Source organism: Centruroides vittatus, unplaced genomic scaffold, assembly GCF_030686945.1.
Source record: "Centruroides vittatus isolate TY-2023 unplaced genomic scaffold, ASM3068694v2 contig_181, whole genome shotgun sequence".
Lineage (NCBI taxonomy): Eukaryota > Metazoa > Arthropoda > Arachnida > Scorpiones > Buthidae > Centruroides > Centruroides vittatus.
The window spans coordinates 191547-208850 of NW_027121109.1; the positions used below are offsets into that span (position 1 = coordinate 191547).

Below are 17304 nucleotides of genomic sequence, written 5' to 3' on the forward strand. Positions count from 1 at the left end.
GTATGATAATTTTTAATGGTGGGGTGAGGAAAGTCGTCTTCAACAAGGTGATACAACCTTGTTATCTATTCAACAAATAGAAAAAAAAAAAATAGACACAGTAAGCAGTTTCTACATGAATGTGGTAAAGCTAGTTTAATAAGATGTGACAATTTAATCAAATTTGAATTTTAAATGGGTAATTTACACATTGTGCTTTGTGTACCAATTAATAAAGCAAACTGCTTTTTTCGGCTCTAGCTAATGGTGTAATTTTAGGGAATTTTTACAAATTACATCATCATCATCCTAATGCATCATCTCGACACTCCGCAGCAAAGCAACCCTTCAAAAATTCCCCAAAAAAATTAGAAATATCGTCATCGGCATCCCAATTCTTTCGGTAATGTTTGAAGTGTGACTTTGTTGCAGTGTCTAGATGATGCTTTAGGATATTAACAGAGTAACTTTTGGAAAATTTGTAGGTTAATTTGGTTGCGGAAGAGTTAGTCGACGCCTTTGGAGTTTTCTAGTGATGTAATTTCTAACTGCTCGTCGGAATTTTTATAAATTTAAAGTGTAACTATAGAAGATCTATTATTATACCAATTCTTAAATACCCTGTATCAAAAAAAAAAAAAACTATGTATATGTGTACAGTAGACCTCCCTATAACAAGGTAGATACGTTCCGTGTTGTACAAGTCACTTAAATACATGAGCCAATTACAGCCCGTGCGCCAGGCTGTGATTGGCTCGTGTATTAAGTGACTCGTACAACACAGATTCATATAACACAGAACGTATCTACCGTGTTATAGGACGTCTACTGTACTATATATATATATGTAATTTGCATCTTCGGTTTATTGTTTTCTAAAACATAAATTTTTAAATAGCATTACTAGCTTGTTTTCATAGTAAATCTACAAGGAGTCCTATGTAAAATAGATTGGCATCCGTGTTTATGAGAAGTAGTAGTGCGATTAGACACCTTCGATACATCGCAAAGAATGGTAATGTAAATTACAGAGGTCGAGTCGTTCGTTTCCGGCTCTACCCACGTTTTATGATATAAAAGACGTTCCCTTTTAAAAATTTTATTATAAAATACTTCAAACCGAGTTAAAATCCTGACAATTTTGAGACGAACTTTCCTCATATGTCAATTATCGGGATTTTAATCTGATTTTGAATAACGTTTAACGTTAATCTTTACAAGTTTGTTATAGAAAATGTAATGTAAAATTAAGTAATTATTATTAAAAAACTTATTTTTTAATAAATAAATAACTTACTTATGCTCTTAAATATATTTTCTAAATAAAGCAAACACTTTTTCACTGCATTTAAAATATGTTTTAATTCATCTGAAAGCCAAAAATAAAAAACATTTTTTTCATTATTGCTTATCATTTTCAAGCTTTCTAAAGAGCAAATAAATACTTTAACGCGTAAAAATTCTTACAAACTTTTTATGTATCGTGTATATTTTTATATAAAAATAAGTATTTACATAGAAAAAATTAGATTATAGCTCTTCTTTTCTCCTCGATTGTCCGACCTGTAAGAGAGTAAAGCAGAATTAGATTAATTAATTAATAATTAGCCTTAATATAATTACTAAATTTAGATAAAGAAAAGCAAGAAGAGGACGAGGTTAACAATTAGAAATTAGTTTAATAATTTTCAGAATGCTTGCCCCGGAGCAGGACGTGAACCTGAAACTTTGTGGATATGGCTCGAATTTGGCCGAGAGCCAGGGCGGATCGCAAATGCCGGCGTAGTCGGCGTGGCGGCGACGAACCTGTTATATGATCTAATTTAATTGTAAGTCTGGTAGTGAAGAACAGACACGTCTGGATGGTATAACAAGTAACGTCAGTAATTGTGGATTCAAGTCTCGTCCTGTTCAATTTTAACCTAACTATAGCCTGAATATAATGCAAAATATAGATACTTGACTTAATTATTTGTCCTTCCTATGGTATAAAAACACTAGATGTTGATAATTTTGCATGTATAATTTGAGATTAATTTTATAACAATCTATTGATTGGTAGAGGAGCCAAATTTGCAGAAAAAAGATCGAGTAGTAGCCACGTGTTAAACAAAAATTTAAGTCGTAAAATGCTCTATACTTACAGGGATTCTGTTATCCTTACACCCACAAGTTGGTTTGTCTTTTGGCTGAGGAACATGCTCCATATCCGAATGTATTTCAACTTTATTCTTTAGAAGTTTAGAATATTCCTATATTGTTACGTTAAAAAATTATTTAGTAATATTATATATTATTGTAACACGTAAATTTTATCTTTACCTTAAGTAGAAGAGCATAATAGCAGAAAATATTGTGAGGAAGGAGATTGTCCCTAGTAAAGTGTCTGGCGTTTCGTGCGATTGTTCTGGCTTCTTCATCGTGTTCCTTCGCCCAGTTTAGTTTCTCCACCAGATCCGAGAGGTCCCTTTTAAATGGAATGTAATGGACCATGGGCGTTAGCATATTGTAAAAGTGTTCGTAATAATCGGAATCCTGTTTCAGCACCACACTGTCGCCGGCCAAAAGATATGGGAAACGATAAGCAGCCACCGTTCCATCGACATTAATCTGGTACTTATACTGAAACAAAACATAATATTCGGCATAAAATTTATGCAAGAACGAATGACTATCAGCTAATTTAATTAACCATCGTCGGTTCCAACCGAATACAAGAATAAACTATAACTCTGGAACTATAATTACGAGCCACATAAATTTAAATAAATTTTTCAATTGAGCGTGTAAAACTTGTAATGGTCGTTCTAGAATTTTGGAATTTCTTTCCATGTTCAAACTTTCTTTCGTTATTGTATACAGTAAATGGGACCAACAATCTTTCGGATAATCCAGAAAGTCACTTAGTTCTGTGTTTTGTTCGTCGAATACTACATATTTAAAGTTTCGTGAAGTATAATTACAATAGTGCAATTACTGTATTTAAAAGTATATTAATTTACTCAAAATTAATGTAATGTTATGTATACGTGGCCTAGATTCGTGGTGCTACAATCAACAGATGATGTAGTGATTTCCAGCTATGTGGAGAGTTTGGTGTCTGTGTATTATACACTGTTGTATGTACACTGAATTATTTATAATTATTAAATCTTATCAATACAAAATATGATGATAAATGAGCAAAATTGAGGTTGGAAAGTATCAAAAGGCAATCTGATCATTGGAATTCTTTAATAAATATTCATAGTTGAGGTATATAGAGGAAGAAGTAATGTGTCTTGAAAATATCAGCCATCAACCTTAGGGAGGTCAGGCACTGAAAACTAATTCTTTCATGCATTCAACTCTATTCAACTCTCACTTATGGTTCTGAAAAGCTGATATAATCGAAAACATTTACCTTAAAAAAATGGAAAAATGAAACGGGTTTCACTTTTGGACCATATTTTTCTTCTACGTCACGAAAGAAGAAGAAATTCGTCAGAGACGCATTGATTAAATTTGGATATTTGCGAGAGAGAGTGATCAGATCCAGTCGTTCTTGCCGGCTATCGCGGCCTCTCCAAAATGCCACTTCTGTCTTATTTTCCCACGGATCTTCGCAGTTACCATAAATTGCTAATATATCTAGCATAACTCTATAAAATAAGCATTATAAAAAAATTAATAAATATTAAAAATTACTTAAAGAAGAAAATGAAAATGTTACCTTCCCATCATTTCCAATGTAGATTCAGTTATATCGTATGTGGGCATCACAATATCTTTGGAACCCTTTGAACCGCACCAAGAGAGAATTGGAAGCGGATTTTTGGACGTCTCCTCTAGAGGCCAATCGCCTAAATTGATGATAAATTCTACGTCTGGCAAGATTACCTGAAAATAAAATTAATTTCCGTACGTTTACCCTCAGATATTTTGAAAATTATTACATCATTTAAGTCATTTTAGCATGTCTATTGTATTGCCAACATGACAAAAATATAGGAATAATGTTCAGTTAATGTGCTTTCATGTAACTTATAGTCAATTTAATGTGGTTTGTATTATATAATTATATATGTAAATAAATAGATACAAAATTACTCGTCGTCAGTGTGATTACAAGCAAAACTTTTCTACTGTAGATGCTTTACTGTGCTTTAAAGTAACAGTAACTAAAGAACTAGATGAATCACATGCATTTCGATCAGTCCTTTCTTGTAACAATAGAAGTCATATATTGTCTATCTTCTATGACAGGCAATCTATTACCTGTTTATACAGTTAAAATACTACAATTATCATCATTCTATAATACATGTGAGCTTCAGTAATGGTCTGGAAGAGCCACAGTTTGACCATCACAGGTATAGATCTTCAACTGCTTGAAAAAAACTTCAAATTTGTGGATTAAGTGATAAACCTCTACAGTGGTACATGTTGTATCTGTCAGACAGAAAATATTACATAAAGATAAAATCTATATCAAGATCCTTCCTCAATATTTACTTTATTAATCTTTGTTTTAGTGTTTACACACTCTACAGTAGAGTCCTGCTAGTCTGAATTAATTGGGACCGAATTTCCTCTCCACCAACTGAAACATGTTCGGATTAGCAGGACTCTACTGTAGTTTTAACACATACTTGATAAAGGGCAATGGCCACAGTGCTTTGTTTTTACATAAATAAAATAAAAATAAACATTAACTAAGGATTACCAGTATCTGTATGTTGTTGACAACGTGTCAATATTTCTTTACGATAAGTCTTTTTTGAGGTATTTACTTTATTAAATACTGTTTATTCAGAATATCTAAGTAGTGTATAAACATATTAATGTAATATCTGCATGTTTCCATTGTAAACTACTTAATAAATTACTAAAATTTCTTAGTAACTACTTAAGATTTCACAACAATACATTGAGTGGTATACTAATGCTTTATCTAACACACAGTCTCTCACTTTAAATTACATTATCGAAGGTAATTCTCCACTCCAGTATCAGTTTAAGTCACACTTTTAATAAAATTAAATCAAATCTGTCTGCATCTTAACAGATATTCACATCGTAAAACTTGGCTTGAATAACCGAATGTTAAGTAGGCATTTTCTTTATATCGTTTTAAAGTTAGTAAACATTGGTTAATTAAACGCGATCTAGTAAGTTTGAAGTGTGCACTGTTTAAAAAAATTTGAATAAAATTACATAAATTATACCTTTCGTGTTAATGATAATAAAATCGAATCCATAAACATATTAAAGCCAACATACTGTCCATAGCACTTCCTGTATATCTGAAAAAAATATTAATACAATAAGTCAAATAGTTATAATTAATTAATTATGGATAATTTTCATATTACCTGCCTATATTTGTCATGAAAATGTCTATAATACTTCTACAAACTGTGTGAAGAGTTTGTTTAAAATGATATTTTTGTGGAACGTATTAGATACAGGTAGGTCCAATAGTTACTTGTGCATGACTCATAATTAATATCACTAATATCAACTCGCGTAGCAATTTTTGAAACAAATTTATAATGGTGAAAATGTAATGGAAATGTAATAAAAATATATCAAACTCACACACCATAACACTAAAATTTTGCTTTTTAATAGAGTAAACATCATGCTAATTGCAGATAAAACACGTTCAAACATCTTACATCCGTCTTTAGAGTTCGTTGATAAAAAAGAGCAAGTACATTATACGCTGCCGTATCAAACACTAAAACAAAATGGAATGTATCCCATAAATTTTAATATTTAACAGCAGATAATCGGGCTTTAAAGTGACGCTCTCTACATATTTTCTAAATATATATATAAATCATACAATTAATAAACCACAGATACAAAGGATCAACCATTTCTATACCTATTTTGCTTTCTTATTAACCATTTACAAGCACAAAGTATGGGTTAAGCTATCTATATCCCTGATATTAATAACATAAATTTTCAGTTTTTCTTCTATCAAAATGTCCTCATTCTCCCAAATATTTAGAATTAGCTTAGCTTTATAGAACTGCACGTTGACACCCCTATTGAAGACCTCCATGACGAGCCCCACGACTCCTGCACCTTTATACAAATCTTACTGATGCTCGTATATCCTCTTTGTTAAACTCTGTCTTGTCACTCCTATGTAAAACCCAGTCAGATCACTCCCTCTCTATCAAACGTACTTGACATGTCCCGTTTGTAAATCAGGAACAAGTTACCGTCAAGCCAAACTGCCTGTATTAGTATGACATTTACACTAAATTTCTACTTTTAATGGAGAGTAATGTAGTCAAATATAACATTAAAGTTATAATACAGTTTAAATTTAACTTACCTCATTACTGACAACTGAATAATGGCATATACTGTATGCTCCAGGATTATTGAATCTCTTCAGAGCTTGTTTAAGAACAACATTCATGTCAATCTCCTTAAAGGGCCGTAAATCGTCTTTAATCTGGGGATGAGATTCCGGACATTCTAGAGATGCCGACCAATCTGAGAAGGACTTCGGACAATAACAGTGTTCGTGATACACGTCACCTGAATAATACGATATTTGTAACAGGAATGACTGTTTCGAGTACAGATATTAAAAGTAGCGACGCACCTTCTACAACGTATGGAGAATCGGCAATGTGCTTTTCATTATACTTCATTTCGATATGAAGACCGCTGCAAGTCCGGTACAGTCTGTAACGGACGATGAAGCTACCATCTCTAACATTTAACAGCTGCATCCAAATCGGACATGCTTCCTTACTACCCCTCACCTGAGCGGATAGCTGACCGGAAGGCGAAGACGTGAAACTAAAAATTAAACAATTATATCAAAATTTAATTAAAATTTGCAGTTACAAATATTTATTCACCATTACATTTTCTTAATGAGTCTTATAATCAATATTTCATATTCAAAAATAAGAAAATAAAACTATAAATTCTGATATAAACTGGAGAATAATGTCTTCTATATATTCATTCATTGTTACAGGAGATAATGAAGTGTAAATATATCAGAAACACCGTCAAATAAATAGGTGTCACGCTTTAAAGAATAGGTTGTTCGGACTGATTAATGCATTGTTTACTGTGTCATTTGCCAAAATCTGGCATCTGGTATCGTTCCAAATTACTTGCAGACTGCAAAGCACACTAAAATCAATTATAATGTGATAATGAATAATGTAAAATTTTAAATAGAATAATACACATGTTAAAAACCTGACAATTGTTATATCAAAAAGTAAGATTTTTATACCAGAATTGCAGAATTTGGCTAAAGATAGGTGTTGTGCTTAGTAGCTAAAATTAAGCTTAACATTTTAAAGTAATCTGATTAATATGATAATGATCTATTTAAATTTATAAATACCATAGTGTGTCTGTAATCCGACATATATTGAATCGGTGGTGTCGGATTACTGGATTTTGTACGTATGCACGTACTGTACGGTAAAAAATGCGGGTTAGTTTATTGTATTAATCACGATTATGACTGTTTTGTCGACTGCACTTGCAATAAACAACTAGCAACTGACAGTATATGCATACTTCAGTCTCTCTCTGTTGCTTACATTGACAAGAGGTAACACAAAAACTTCCTTACTACCCCTCACCCGAGCGCACAGCTGACCAGAAAGTGAAGACGTGAAACTAAAAATGCTGTCCTGTGGAATGTCAGAGTGGCAAGTGACAGACTATAGACTCTACTTTTTGATGATAAAACTTTGTTTGAAGCTTTCCAAAAGATAAATTTTCTAAACTTAAATGATTAGAATTTAGTATTAAATAATCTGAAGTATATGGATAATGTTAATCTCATATAAAAGCATTGCAAGCTCAAATTCTGCTCCTAGTCATTGTTTTTCCTGGATTTTGCAAAAATTTAGTCAAATTTAGACGAGTCTACGAGAAAAAATAATTGGCTCAGAGTGGAATTTTAACTCGCGATGCTTGTTTGACAATAGACTTTTAAATTTAACTAAATTATCTCGTCGTAAAATTAGCCAATCAAATAAATAACCATTAGAATAGTGGTAACGGTAAGCAGAAAAAAATTTTTCTATTGTTCGGATACTTTTTGAATATTTTTAAGGACTATGCGAAGTGCTAGATTTATATTTTATTAAAGTAACAAGCAAAGTCTACAAAAATAATGGTTTTGAGCAAAATTTGAACTTATAATGTTCGCTTAGTGTATGTTTAACGTTGCATTATCAGTTATGCTATACAAATAGTTTAGAATCAGTCTTTCTAGACTTATGTAATTGTATAAAATTAGCATGAAATAACCATTAAAATAAATTAAATAACATTGTGATGATAATTTTAGCAAATTATTAAATATAGGCTCTTCCACAATGAATGTTACCATTTTAAATTATTGTAATTACAGTGAAACCTCTATATTTGTAATATTCGATATTCGTCGTATTTTGATGACCTTTCTTTTCCTCCATATTCATCAGTTTTTTCTGTATTCGTCGTCATTTCCAACACTAGCAGTGGCACTACAATCGCACGCCCGTGCCAATCAGCTAGTCGTGTTAGCTTAGTTAACAAACAAAACAGTTTTTTATTCTTGTATCTGTTTTTAGGATGGGAATGGATTAATTGAATATCAGTTATTTATCATGAGAAAAATTGATTCTATATTCGTTAGATCCTTAGGAATGGATTAACGACGAATATAGAGGTTCCACTGTGTGTTAATTATTATCCGAGAAGTACGCGATATACACCAATCGATACAGTAAATGTCCAAGTTTCATATCCTGTCTGCAAACATCTTATTATCTATTATCTCTAGTAAGCACTGTAAACAAAAATGGCACTTCACGCAGAGAAGGCATTCTGTGTTCTGCAGTTTGCAGTCGGAATCACTCTTCATTGTGCAATGTGATTAATCTGCAGAAGCTGTAGAAAATTGTAATGGGCAAATGTGAAACTTGAATATAAGTATGAGAAACTGGATAAGCTTATGCAAAATCAATGTCAAGAACACCAAAAATTCAGCCCACGACAGTAATTTCATGTAAAAACAAATGTTTTCTTGCATACTTTGATAGTCTTCCAATGTTTGAATATAGATTACAATGCTCACAGATAATAATTAACAATTTAGAATAATTTAAAATGGTAGCATTCTTTTTGAAAGACCCTGATAATTGATAATTAAACAAAACATGGAGTAACATTATAACACAATAGCAAGGTTGAGGCCAGAGTTTTCAACGTGAAAACGTGTACATCAGCCGTTCGGCGCCACTCCTGTAAGCCTAGAAATGGCATTTGGAAAGTCAGTGGAATCATGCTCGACATTCCAAAGGCCATTGCAAAACTTGTAGGCTTACAGGAAAGTGGCGCCGAATGTCCGACGTACACGTTTTTGCATTGAAAACCTCGGCCTCAACCTCGCTAATATATGATAAATTTTTTAAAAAATTCTTTTTTAAATTGGTTATAGTTAAAAAATTGTAATGTGGAGAAATTTTGTAAAGCTGTATATTAAATTGTAAGTTCTCTATTATATTTAATATTTAATATACTTTATCTTAACAGATAAATATAGATGAAAACAGCTGTCATACTTACTTCTTACCATTTTTGTCGACAAGCTGAATGAAAAAATACCTGACAGGAACCACAAAGTCTGCCTTCAAACCTGGTCCATAAACAATACTGTTTTCAAGAGATAATTCCTCTGCTTTTGATTGATACCCATTCAGAGATAAAGCTATTATTATTGCAGACTGTACAAAATACATAGAGAAAAACATTTTTCTAACACATTTAATACTTCTAAGGAACTTAAATGCAAGTATTTACAAACTTAAGCACTGTTCTTTACTTCATATACCTGGAAAATTTAATAAGAAATGTAAGCAATTATATTAATAATTAAATAATTTATTTTATATAAGTTTATAATCATCTACAAGTTTAAATAGTTTAAAAAAGCATTTGAACAGCGTGAAGTCTATAGATTGCTTATATACATACTTTACAGTCTTCCAAAAAAAATGGTACCATTTTAAATCATTGTAATTATGTCAATTATAATCTGAGAATGTCATAATGTACATTAAAACATTGGAAAATTGTCCAAGTTTCTCATTTGCTCATTACGCCTTTTCAACTTGTGCACCTCGCATTGCACTGCAAACACCCAACTGATATTCTAATTCTTTCTCCACTTGCTATAGTACATCTGTTGTCACTTCTCCCACGGCTGCCACAATTCTAAGGCTCTCACAGCTCCATGGTTGTATTCTATAGATTACTCCTGTTGCACAATGATGCATGATTCTGATTTTGTGAACTGCAAGGCAGATTCACCATTTTTGTTTACGGTACTTCCCAGAGGTAGTACACAACGAGGCCCTCGGAAGCAAATGAAAGACGAAGTTCGGACAATTGCACTAACGACTGGTGTACTGTACATCATGCTTCTCAGATAACAATATAATTATAGTAATTTAAAATGATGGCATTCATTTTGGAAACCCTGTACATACGTATTCAAAATTCAATATTAGATACTTAAAATTACATCAAATATAACCAAAACTCTTTCTGGATGTATGCGATTTAAATCTAGTGTTCCGAGTTTAATACATTCAGTTATTGACTTAATCTTTTGTTATGTGAAATTCAAGAAGTCTAGAGGGAAGTGTATACAGTTTCACCGATTAAAGTACAGTAAATTATTTAAAGAGCAAAGTTTAAGTCAATAAATTAAGTATTTTACTTATAATTTACATAAATCTTGCTGTGTAATCATCTATACATGATCTAATATAGTTGGACACAAATAATAAATACATAAAAACTTACCTAACGTCACCATTCAATAATTAAAAGATATTCAAGTTATACTGATTTGATTACTGTAAAAAAAAAAAAGAAATTGGAATTAACAAATTTAACTGAAATTCACAAACACAGAAACATTCTTTTTGAAATTAACAATATAAAAAAATTTTAAAACTCCTTATTACATGTTTACACTTCAATTTTAAATAAAACAATGTAAAATTTTCCAGTTTCACAGAATAAAAAGACTGCAAGAATATAATAAATCAGAATTTTGAGTATTTCTTTTAATTCTTTCACTCTGTGGCAATGCAAGGGCCTTTTCGACACCCATTGCGCATTCGGCCAGCTCACAACAGGAGTGGCCGCACGTCAAAGAAGAAAGTTTGGCGTATCAAAAACACACCACTCACAAAAATCTCCAGAGGTTCCTAACTCAGACTCGACAGTTTGGTTTATTCATATACGGCAACACTACACACAGATGATCTGCCAAGGGGTAATGTCTCCCGTAAGCCCAACCAAGACCGTTGAGAGTAAGGGTTCGACACGACCTCTTCGTCGAATTTACCACACCTCTATATATGACCCTTTGTGGAGTCGCGTCGTGCAAAGAAGACGTGCATTTAACTATTTAGCCCACGTAACTACGCCAGCTTTGAGTAGTCCGCTCGAGTGTTTGCGGAATGCTCAATGTTATATAGTTTTAAGGGTACGTGGGGGTCATGCCCATGCAAATGCCAAGGTGCAAGTAATAGCGAGCACCAAAGCACACGACTACATGCAGAGTGTCGGTCAAGGCATGCAACAGCAAGCCTTAACGTAATGTATAAGGCGCGACGCCACATCTGTTAGCAGGCTCCATGTTGAGCTTGCTAACAAACATGGCAGAGAAGTGAGGATAAAGCACATGAACATGTCAGCACATGGCGCCATCTCTGGTTAAAAAAAATATTTAAAAAAACGGATTTTCAAATTATTGTTAATTTATTATTTACATGTTACGTGTTTAAAAAGTTATTGCGTGTTTATTTTACGGTAAATTTGTAATTAAATCATTATTTTTTAAAAATAAAACATTCATGCACAATTTACCACGTGACTTATCGCCTACGTCATTCGATACGAAAAAGTTAATTTGATTAAAAAAAAATAAACATTAAAACTCAACTTACATAGAAAAAAACACGTTATATTTAAATATATTTCACATTTTTTGGCGTTTTGTAGCTCTCATGTAAGCTGAAACATCAAATTTCCACGAAAATTACCGCCATAAAGTTAAGACTAGAATGAAATGCGAAGGGAATTTTAAAAACAGACGACAAGGAAGACGTGCGCTATGGATTATGGGTACGATTTTTTTTTTAACTTTCTATAAAAATAAAATAATTAAGTTTAAAGTTTAACTAATGAAAAATATTTAAAATATTCAAGATTTAATAGTACGTCACAAAATGCTCATATTTATAAGAATTCGATTTTAACACTTTTTGGCGGATGTTAGATAAAATCTATCTCGGGTTAGAGGTCGATGCGTGTTTAAAAAAAAAGTTTATGTTAATGAAATTAATTTCGATTAACGCAAAATATTAATTTTATTTAATTTGAATTAGCGAAGTAAAATATAAAAATAGAACTGATTCGAAAAAAAATTATTATTATTTTTTTAATGGAAAATGAACGTGTTATTGCCATGGTAACGATTGCTTTAGCGTAGGAGGAGGAAAAAACGAATTTTGTATAAAAATTTATGAGAAAATCGATTATAAATAATTACTTAAATGAAGAGTTTAGAAATAATTTATAAAATTCGAGATTAATTTCTGAACGATCAGTTATTTTTTGTTATGACAATTCGTGTTACCATGGCAACGTTCGTGTCGTTATGGATGCGAAGGAATTTCTTTTAAGAAATTAATTTAAAAAGAGATCATTTTTATCGTTAAGTAACTTGTTTGAAATTATAATTTTAACTCCAGCAAAAATTATAGTTTTAAATCATTAATTTTACCAAATATGACGTTTTCACGTTTGGCGGATTTCTGGCGCGTTGACGTAACACGCCAGATGGACGAATGCGTTGACGTAACACGGCAGTAATGGCGACGTTCTGATGAAAATAGGCGTGAGCGACGAACGGACACGGTTTGTAAACTTAATAGTGTATTAATTGTGTAGAGTCTAATCGTTAAAGATGAAGAGACGTGGCGTAGGTGCCATACAAAAGCAGCAATTAACCCAGACTCGATTCAGAGACAAGGGATACGAGTTAGCAGCCGAGCAACTGGAGCAGATGAGCAAGCAAATGGAGGCATTTCGTGAAAATCTCCAGCAGTTCGCAGATAAATACAAGTCTGACATCCGAAAAGATCCACATTTTCGTCGCCAGTTTCAAGACATGTGCGCCAGCGTGGGTGTGGATCCACTGGCATCCAGTAAAGGCTTCTGGGCCGACATGTTGGGAGTTGGGGACTTCTACTATCAACTGGGAGTGCAGATTATAGAGGTGTGCCTGGCCACTCGTTACAGGAACGGCGGCATCGTTCCGCTGGACGAGCTGACCACGCGGGTCGTCGCTTCCCGCGGCAGAAAGCAGGACGACGTCGGCCCCGACGACATCCAGCGAGCCGTCGAGAAGCTGAAGGTGCTGGGCGAAGGCTTCACCTTTATACATACCGGCGGCAGACTGATCATTCAGTCCATCCCGGCGGAGTTGAACGTGGACCACACGGCTGTGATCCAGCAGGCGGAAGGTCTGGGTTACGTCTCGGCTTCGGCCCTGGCCAAAGAGCTGAAGTGGTCGGAGCATCGCGTTCGGACCGCGCTGGAGGATCTCGTAAAAGAAGGACTGGCGTGGGTCGACGATAAAGGCGGAAGCGAGAAATTGTACTGGTTTCCCGGATTGGTAAAGAATTTGGATGCTTAAATTTGATACCGGCCTGTAAATTTTTCTCAAATATCTTGGCATATAATTCTGTATGGATTGTAAGATTTGATTTTGCATTCTATCTTAAATAATGCATTGTTTAGGAGGATTAAGGCCCAACATAACTGAATATGTTGGAGAAATTTAATTAAAAATTGGATTAGTAAATTAGTCCTTGTGAATTTATATCGGGAAAGATTGATTGTATTAGGCTGCTTTTATGAACGTGGAAGTTACGTGCAATACATACAACTGTAACATCGTCGAATATGGTTCTTTGTTTATAATAAGTAATACTGCTTTTCTAAAATATTAAAAACATGTTATTAATTTAGTATTTACTATTTTAAATTCTAATTTAGTTAATGCTTCTGCTTTTTTTACTTGTGTGCATAATGGCGAGTACAGGAAGTCTGAGTTACTGTCCCGTCTTTAAGTCGAGTTGTTTACATAAGTTGAGAGAGACACACATGTGTATAGTTATTTTAGTGTATTTAAAAGTGGAACCAAGTTAAACACAATATAGTATTAACCGGAAACAAATGCAGCTATGAATGAGGTGGTTGGGATCTTATCAGAGCTGTAGACTATGCCTGTAGAAGTAGAAAAGTCAAAAGAACCGACAATCTACATGTGACCCTTTGCAACAGGTAGCCTCTCTGAAATTGACCTAGAATTTTGAAGATCTTCAAAACCGGGATAAAATTTAAAAAATCCAGAATAAAACAAAGCTAAAAATCAATTGTTTTCCTCTTTACTAGTGAAATAATATATTTCTGGATAGAAAATTTAATGCTCTATCGCATAATATTCTTGTAATTTTTATAAATCTGAAAGAATTACTAACAAAAAAGTGGCAAAAATATGATGGCGTCACTAGAAGCCAAGAACTCCAATGTAAAACAGAATCTCAAGGCCTAAAACCCAAAACTAAATGAGGACAACTTTCACCTGTTATTTCCCATCAAGGATGAGCACAGTAAAACGTCTATCATTCCTTACACTTAATCTAATAATCAAGGAATACACTAGCTGTTCCTTTGAAACCACCCAAAGAAGCAAAGGTTAAAAAGCACTGGTAACTATAAAAACCTTTTAATCGCATTGATAAATTTATTCAAGACTACTAAAATTATAAACCATATAGGCCTAATGGCGTAAATTAATTAACTATATGAACCCACTCTGGGACTCAAACTCGCATCTCTCTCTGTGCTTGTCGATGGGATAAAGCTTTCAATTAACTGCCAACTTGACACTAGAGTGAGCAAAAAGCTCGTAAAACACGTGACGTGCTATTGTGCCAACTACTTCCGGCATGCTTCATTGATCCTATCAAATGTTTATGTGATTTCACGGGAGCTATTTCTTGCGAAGGGTCGCATGTAGATGATCGGTTCCTTCGACTTTTTTACTCCGACGGGCACGGTCTGCAGTTCTGATAAGGTCCCAACTGCATTGTTCAGAGTTGCATTTATACCATTAATGGCATGGTGACTCGAGACAAACCAAACGTCACTAAATTGTAATCATGGAATGTTTGAGTGTTATAAAATAGTGCACACGTTTGTCATTACAAACATTTTAAATTATTGACGTTATAGCTGCTCATAAGTATGAGTTGTCAATAAGTTTGGTCTTTGTAACTCCAGGATTGACTTTAGTTGAAATAAAAAGGGGCAGAAACTGCTTGGCATCAATGACGACATTTTTACGATTCTGTTTGTAATCAGAAGAGTAATCGAAATTATTTCGGACTGTAAGAGCAGCGATGTCGGATCTTTCTCAAGTCTTGCCTGAGATAATTCCTTAGTAACCTTGCACTAATAATCAGAATATTATTTCAGTTGTTATAATATTCCAATTGTAGAAGAAAGTAATGTTTTATAAACTGTATTTAGCTGCGTAATTTCTGATTAATAGATTAATGTTAAGTTGATTTGATTTGTTTTAACTGTATCATCTTGTACATAGCATATTTTAGATCTTAAGCTGAAAATCCAAAATTGTAACACAATTTCTGAGAAAATAGCATGAAAATTTATTATTTAATTCTTCGTATTTGCTATATTTACCAAGCGCACTATACACTTCTGTGTAATTCGTTGTCAGTAGATAATTTAATTGTAACTTTCTTACTGAAGAAAATACTAAATTTTGTCTATACAAGCACTATATTTTTGTATAATAGATGTTTTTATAATAAAAATATTCATAGCAGCAATAATATAATTAATATGTTTATGGAAGATTCACTTTCCGAGAAATCAGTTTGAATGTGTTACGAGATGCTGGGTAGAGATAGAGAGTAAGAAAAATTGAGGAAGAGAGGTTTGAGACGGCACAATAAGTGTAGTTTTGCATGAAGAATCTTCAGTCTTGGCATTTAGAAAGCAAAGGAATAGGAACATCTGATTCTATACATTCTTAGTTGACGGCATTATCAGACGATGCTGTGGTTGTAACTGCCTCAACTTTCTTGTCTCATCTGAAAGAAAACCAAATGGTCTCCCATGCTGGAAAAACATGATATAATGGGTACATTCTAGTATGCATTAAACAGCATAGCAGTGAATGATGTACTAAAATGTGTTCTGACATTCACTACTAAGTTCATTGGTGCAGTGACTGATACACATTGCACTTGGGTTGTGGATATGGTGGGCTCTGATGAAGCAATATGGCTGCCTTCCATGGTTATATTATTAACACTATCTTTACTACCTGTCTGCATTAACAAAATAAGACTATAAATGCCAATTTAGCACCATTTGCTTCTGCATCCTGTTTATCTGCCAGACTTTCCAGAAATTGTTTGTTAGGTTCTGCAGGGGCTTGAGAGGAGGAGGACCATACGATAGCACAACCCTGCATGTATGAGTTGCCAATAGAGATATGGCCCAACGACAGCCTCAGCAGCCCATTGTACAAGATATTCCAGAGGGGGGTCTGCTTTTGAGCCTGTGGGCAAGCCCTGGAGATGGTAGTCCTGTGTAATGTTTTCCTCTTCAATGGCTACTGCAGACCTTTCTGAGATAGCTCCTTAGAAGCATTAAAATGTTATATGGGCAATTGGTGCATTATCCATACAAAAGACAGTGTACTAATAAGGATAATAATGATAATGAATATTGTAATTGTAATAATACATTACAATTACAATATTCTAGAACTATGACTCACACAGAATGTAATACATTATAGACCGCATCCGATCTTGTATTTGCCCATTATTGGCGGGCCCAATCCGCAACGGGGTCAGTTACCTAAAAGGGAATGAGACCAATATAGTTATCGCCCATGAAAGCTTCCTCAATAGTCAATCAAGACAAAAAATAATATTTCAAGAGCTATTGGATATATTTGCTTCTGAGAAAAATGAAAATGGAATTCATTTTTGTGTCTGGTCCCTTGGATTGTAAAGAAAAAACCTCAAAAATAATGCATTCACTCATACATAAATAGCTCACGCCATACTCCCAGCTGCCAGTGTGGTGAAGTGGTAATGCTCATGATTTCTTTTTATCTGTGTAGCATTCATGGTTCAGAACACAATTACCAGGAGTAGAGAGATGTAT

The 17304-nt window shown here is 33.5% G+C and overlaps 2 protein-coding genes across 4 annotated transcripts; one reads left to right on the forward strand and one right to left on the reverse strand.

The window, feature by feature from the left end:
- Window positions 1-1314: 1314 nt before the first annotated feature.
- Window positions 1315-10882, reverse strand: LOC136969795 (protein O-glucosyltransferase 2-like). 3 transcript variants are annotated; one of them, XM_067264053.1, is made up of 10 exons: window positions 10819-10882; window positions 9577-9841; window positions 6590-6789; window positions 6314-6522; window positions 5187-5264; window positions 3692-3858; window positions 3383-3620; window positions 2302-2601; window positions 2124-2231; window positions 1315-1542 (listed from the first exon to the last, which is right to left on the reverse strand). In XM_067264053.1, exons 2-10 carry the CDS (start codon window positions 9759-9761, stop codon window positions 1510-1512), a joined length of 1518 nt encoding a protein of 505 aa, XP_067120154.1. In that variant the 5' UTR covers window positions 9762-9841; window positions 10819-10882; the 3' UTR covers window positions 1315-1509. The 3 variants fall into 3 exon arrangements, with proteins under 3 accessions (XP_067120154.1, XP_067120156.1, XP_067120155.1); XM_067264055.1 differs by lacking the exon at window positions 10819-10882 and adding an exon at window positions 10012-10199; XM_067264054.1 differs by lacking the exon at window positions 10819-10882 and having other exon boundaries at window positions 9577-10199.
- A 1980-nt stretch (window positions 10883-12862) lies between these two features.
- Window positions 12863-13894, forward strand: lsn (vacuolar-sorting protein SNF8). The gene has a single exon (XM_067264050.1). The coding sequence runs from the start codon at window positions 12995-12997 to the stop codon at window positions 13724-13726; it is 732 nt and encodes a 243-aa protein (XP_067120151.1). The 5' UTR covers window positions 12863-12994; the 3' UTR covers window positions 13727-13894.
- The last annotated feature ends 3410 nt before the right edge of the window (window positions 13895-17304 follow it).

Coding starts and splice junctions, on each gene's coding strand:
- LOC136969795 (XM_067264053.1), bottom strand. CDS start 9,761: ATGTTTTTCTCTATGTATTTTGTACAGTCTGCAATAATAATAGCTTTA. Junction 6,523..6,589: donor TTCTCCATACGTTGTAGAAG/GTGCGTCGCTAC, acceptor CGTATTATTCAG/GTGACGTGTATCACGAACAC. Junction 2,232..2,301: donor ATTATGCTCTTCTACTTAAG/GTAAAGATAAAA, acceptor GTAACAATATAG/GAATATTCTAAACTTCTAAA.
- lsn (XM_067264050.1), top strand. CDS start 12,995: ATGAAGAGACGTGGCGTAGGTGCCATACAAAAGCAGCAATTAACCCAG.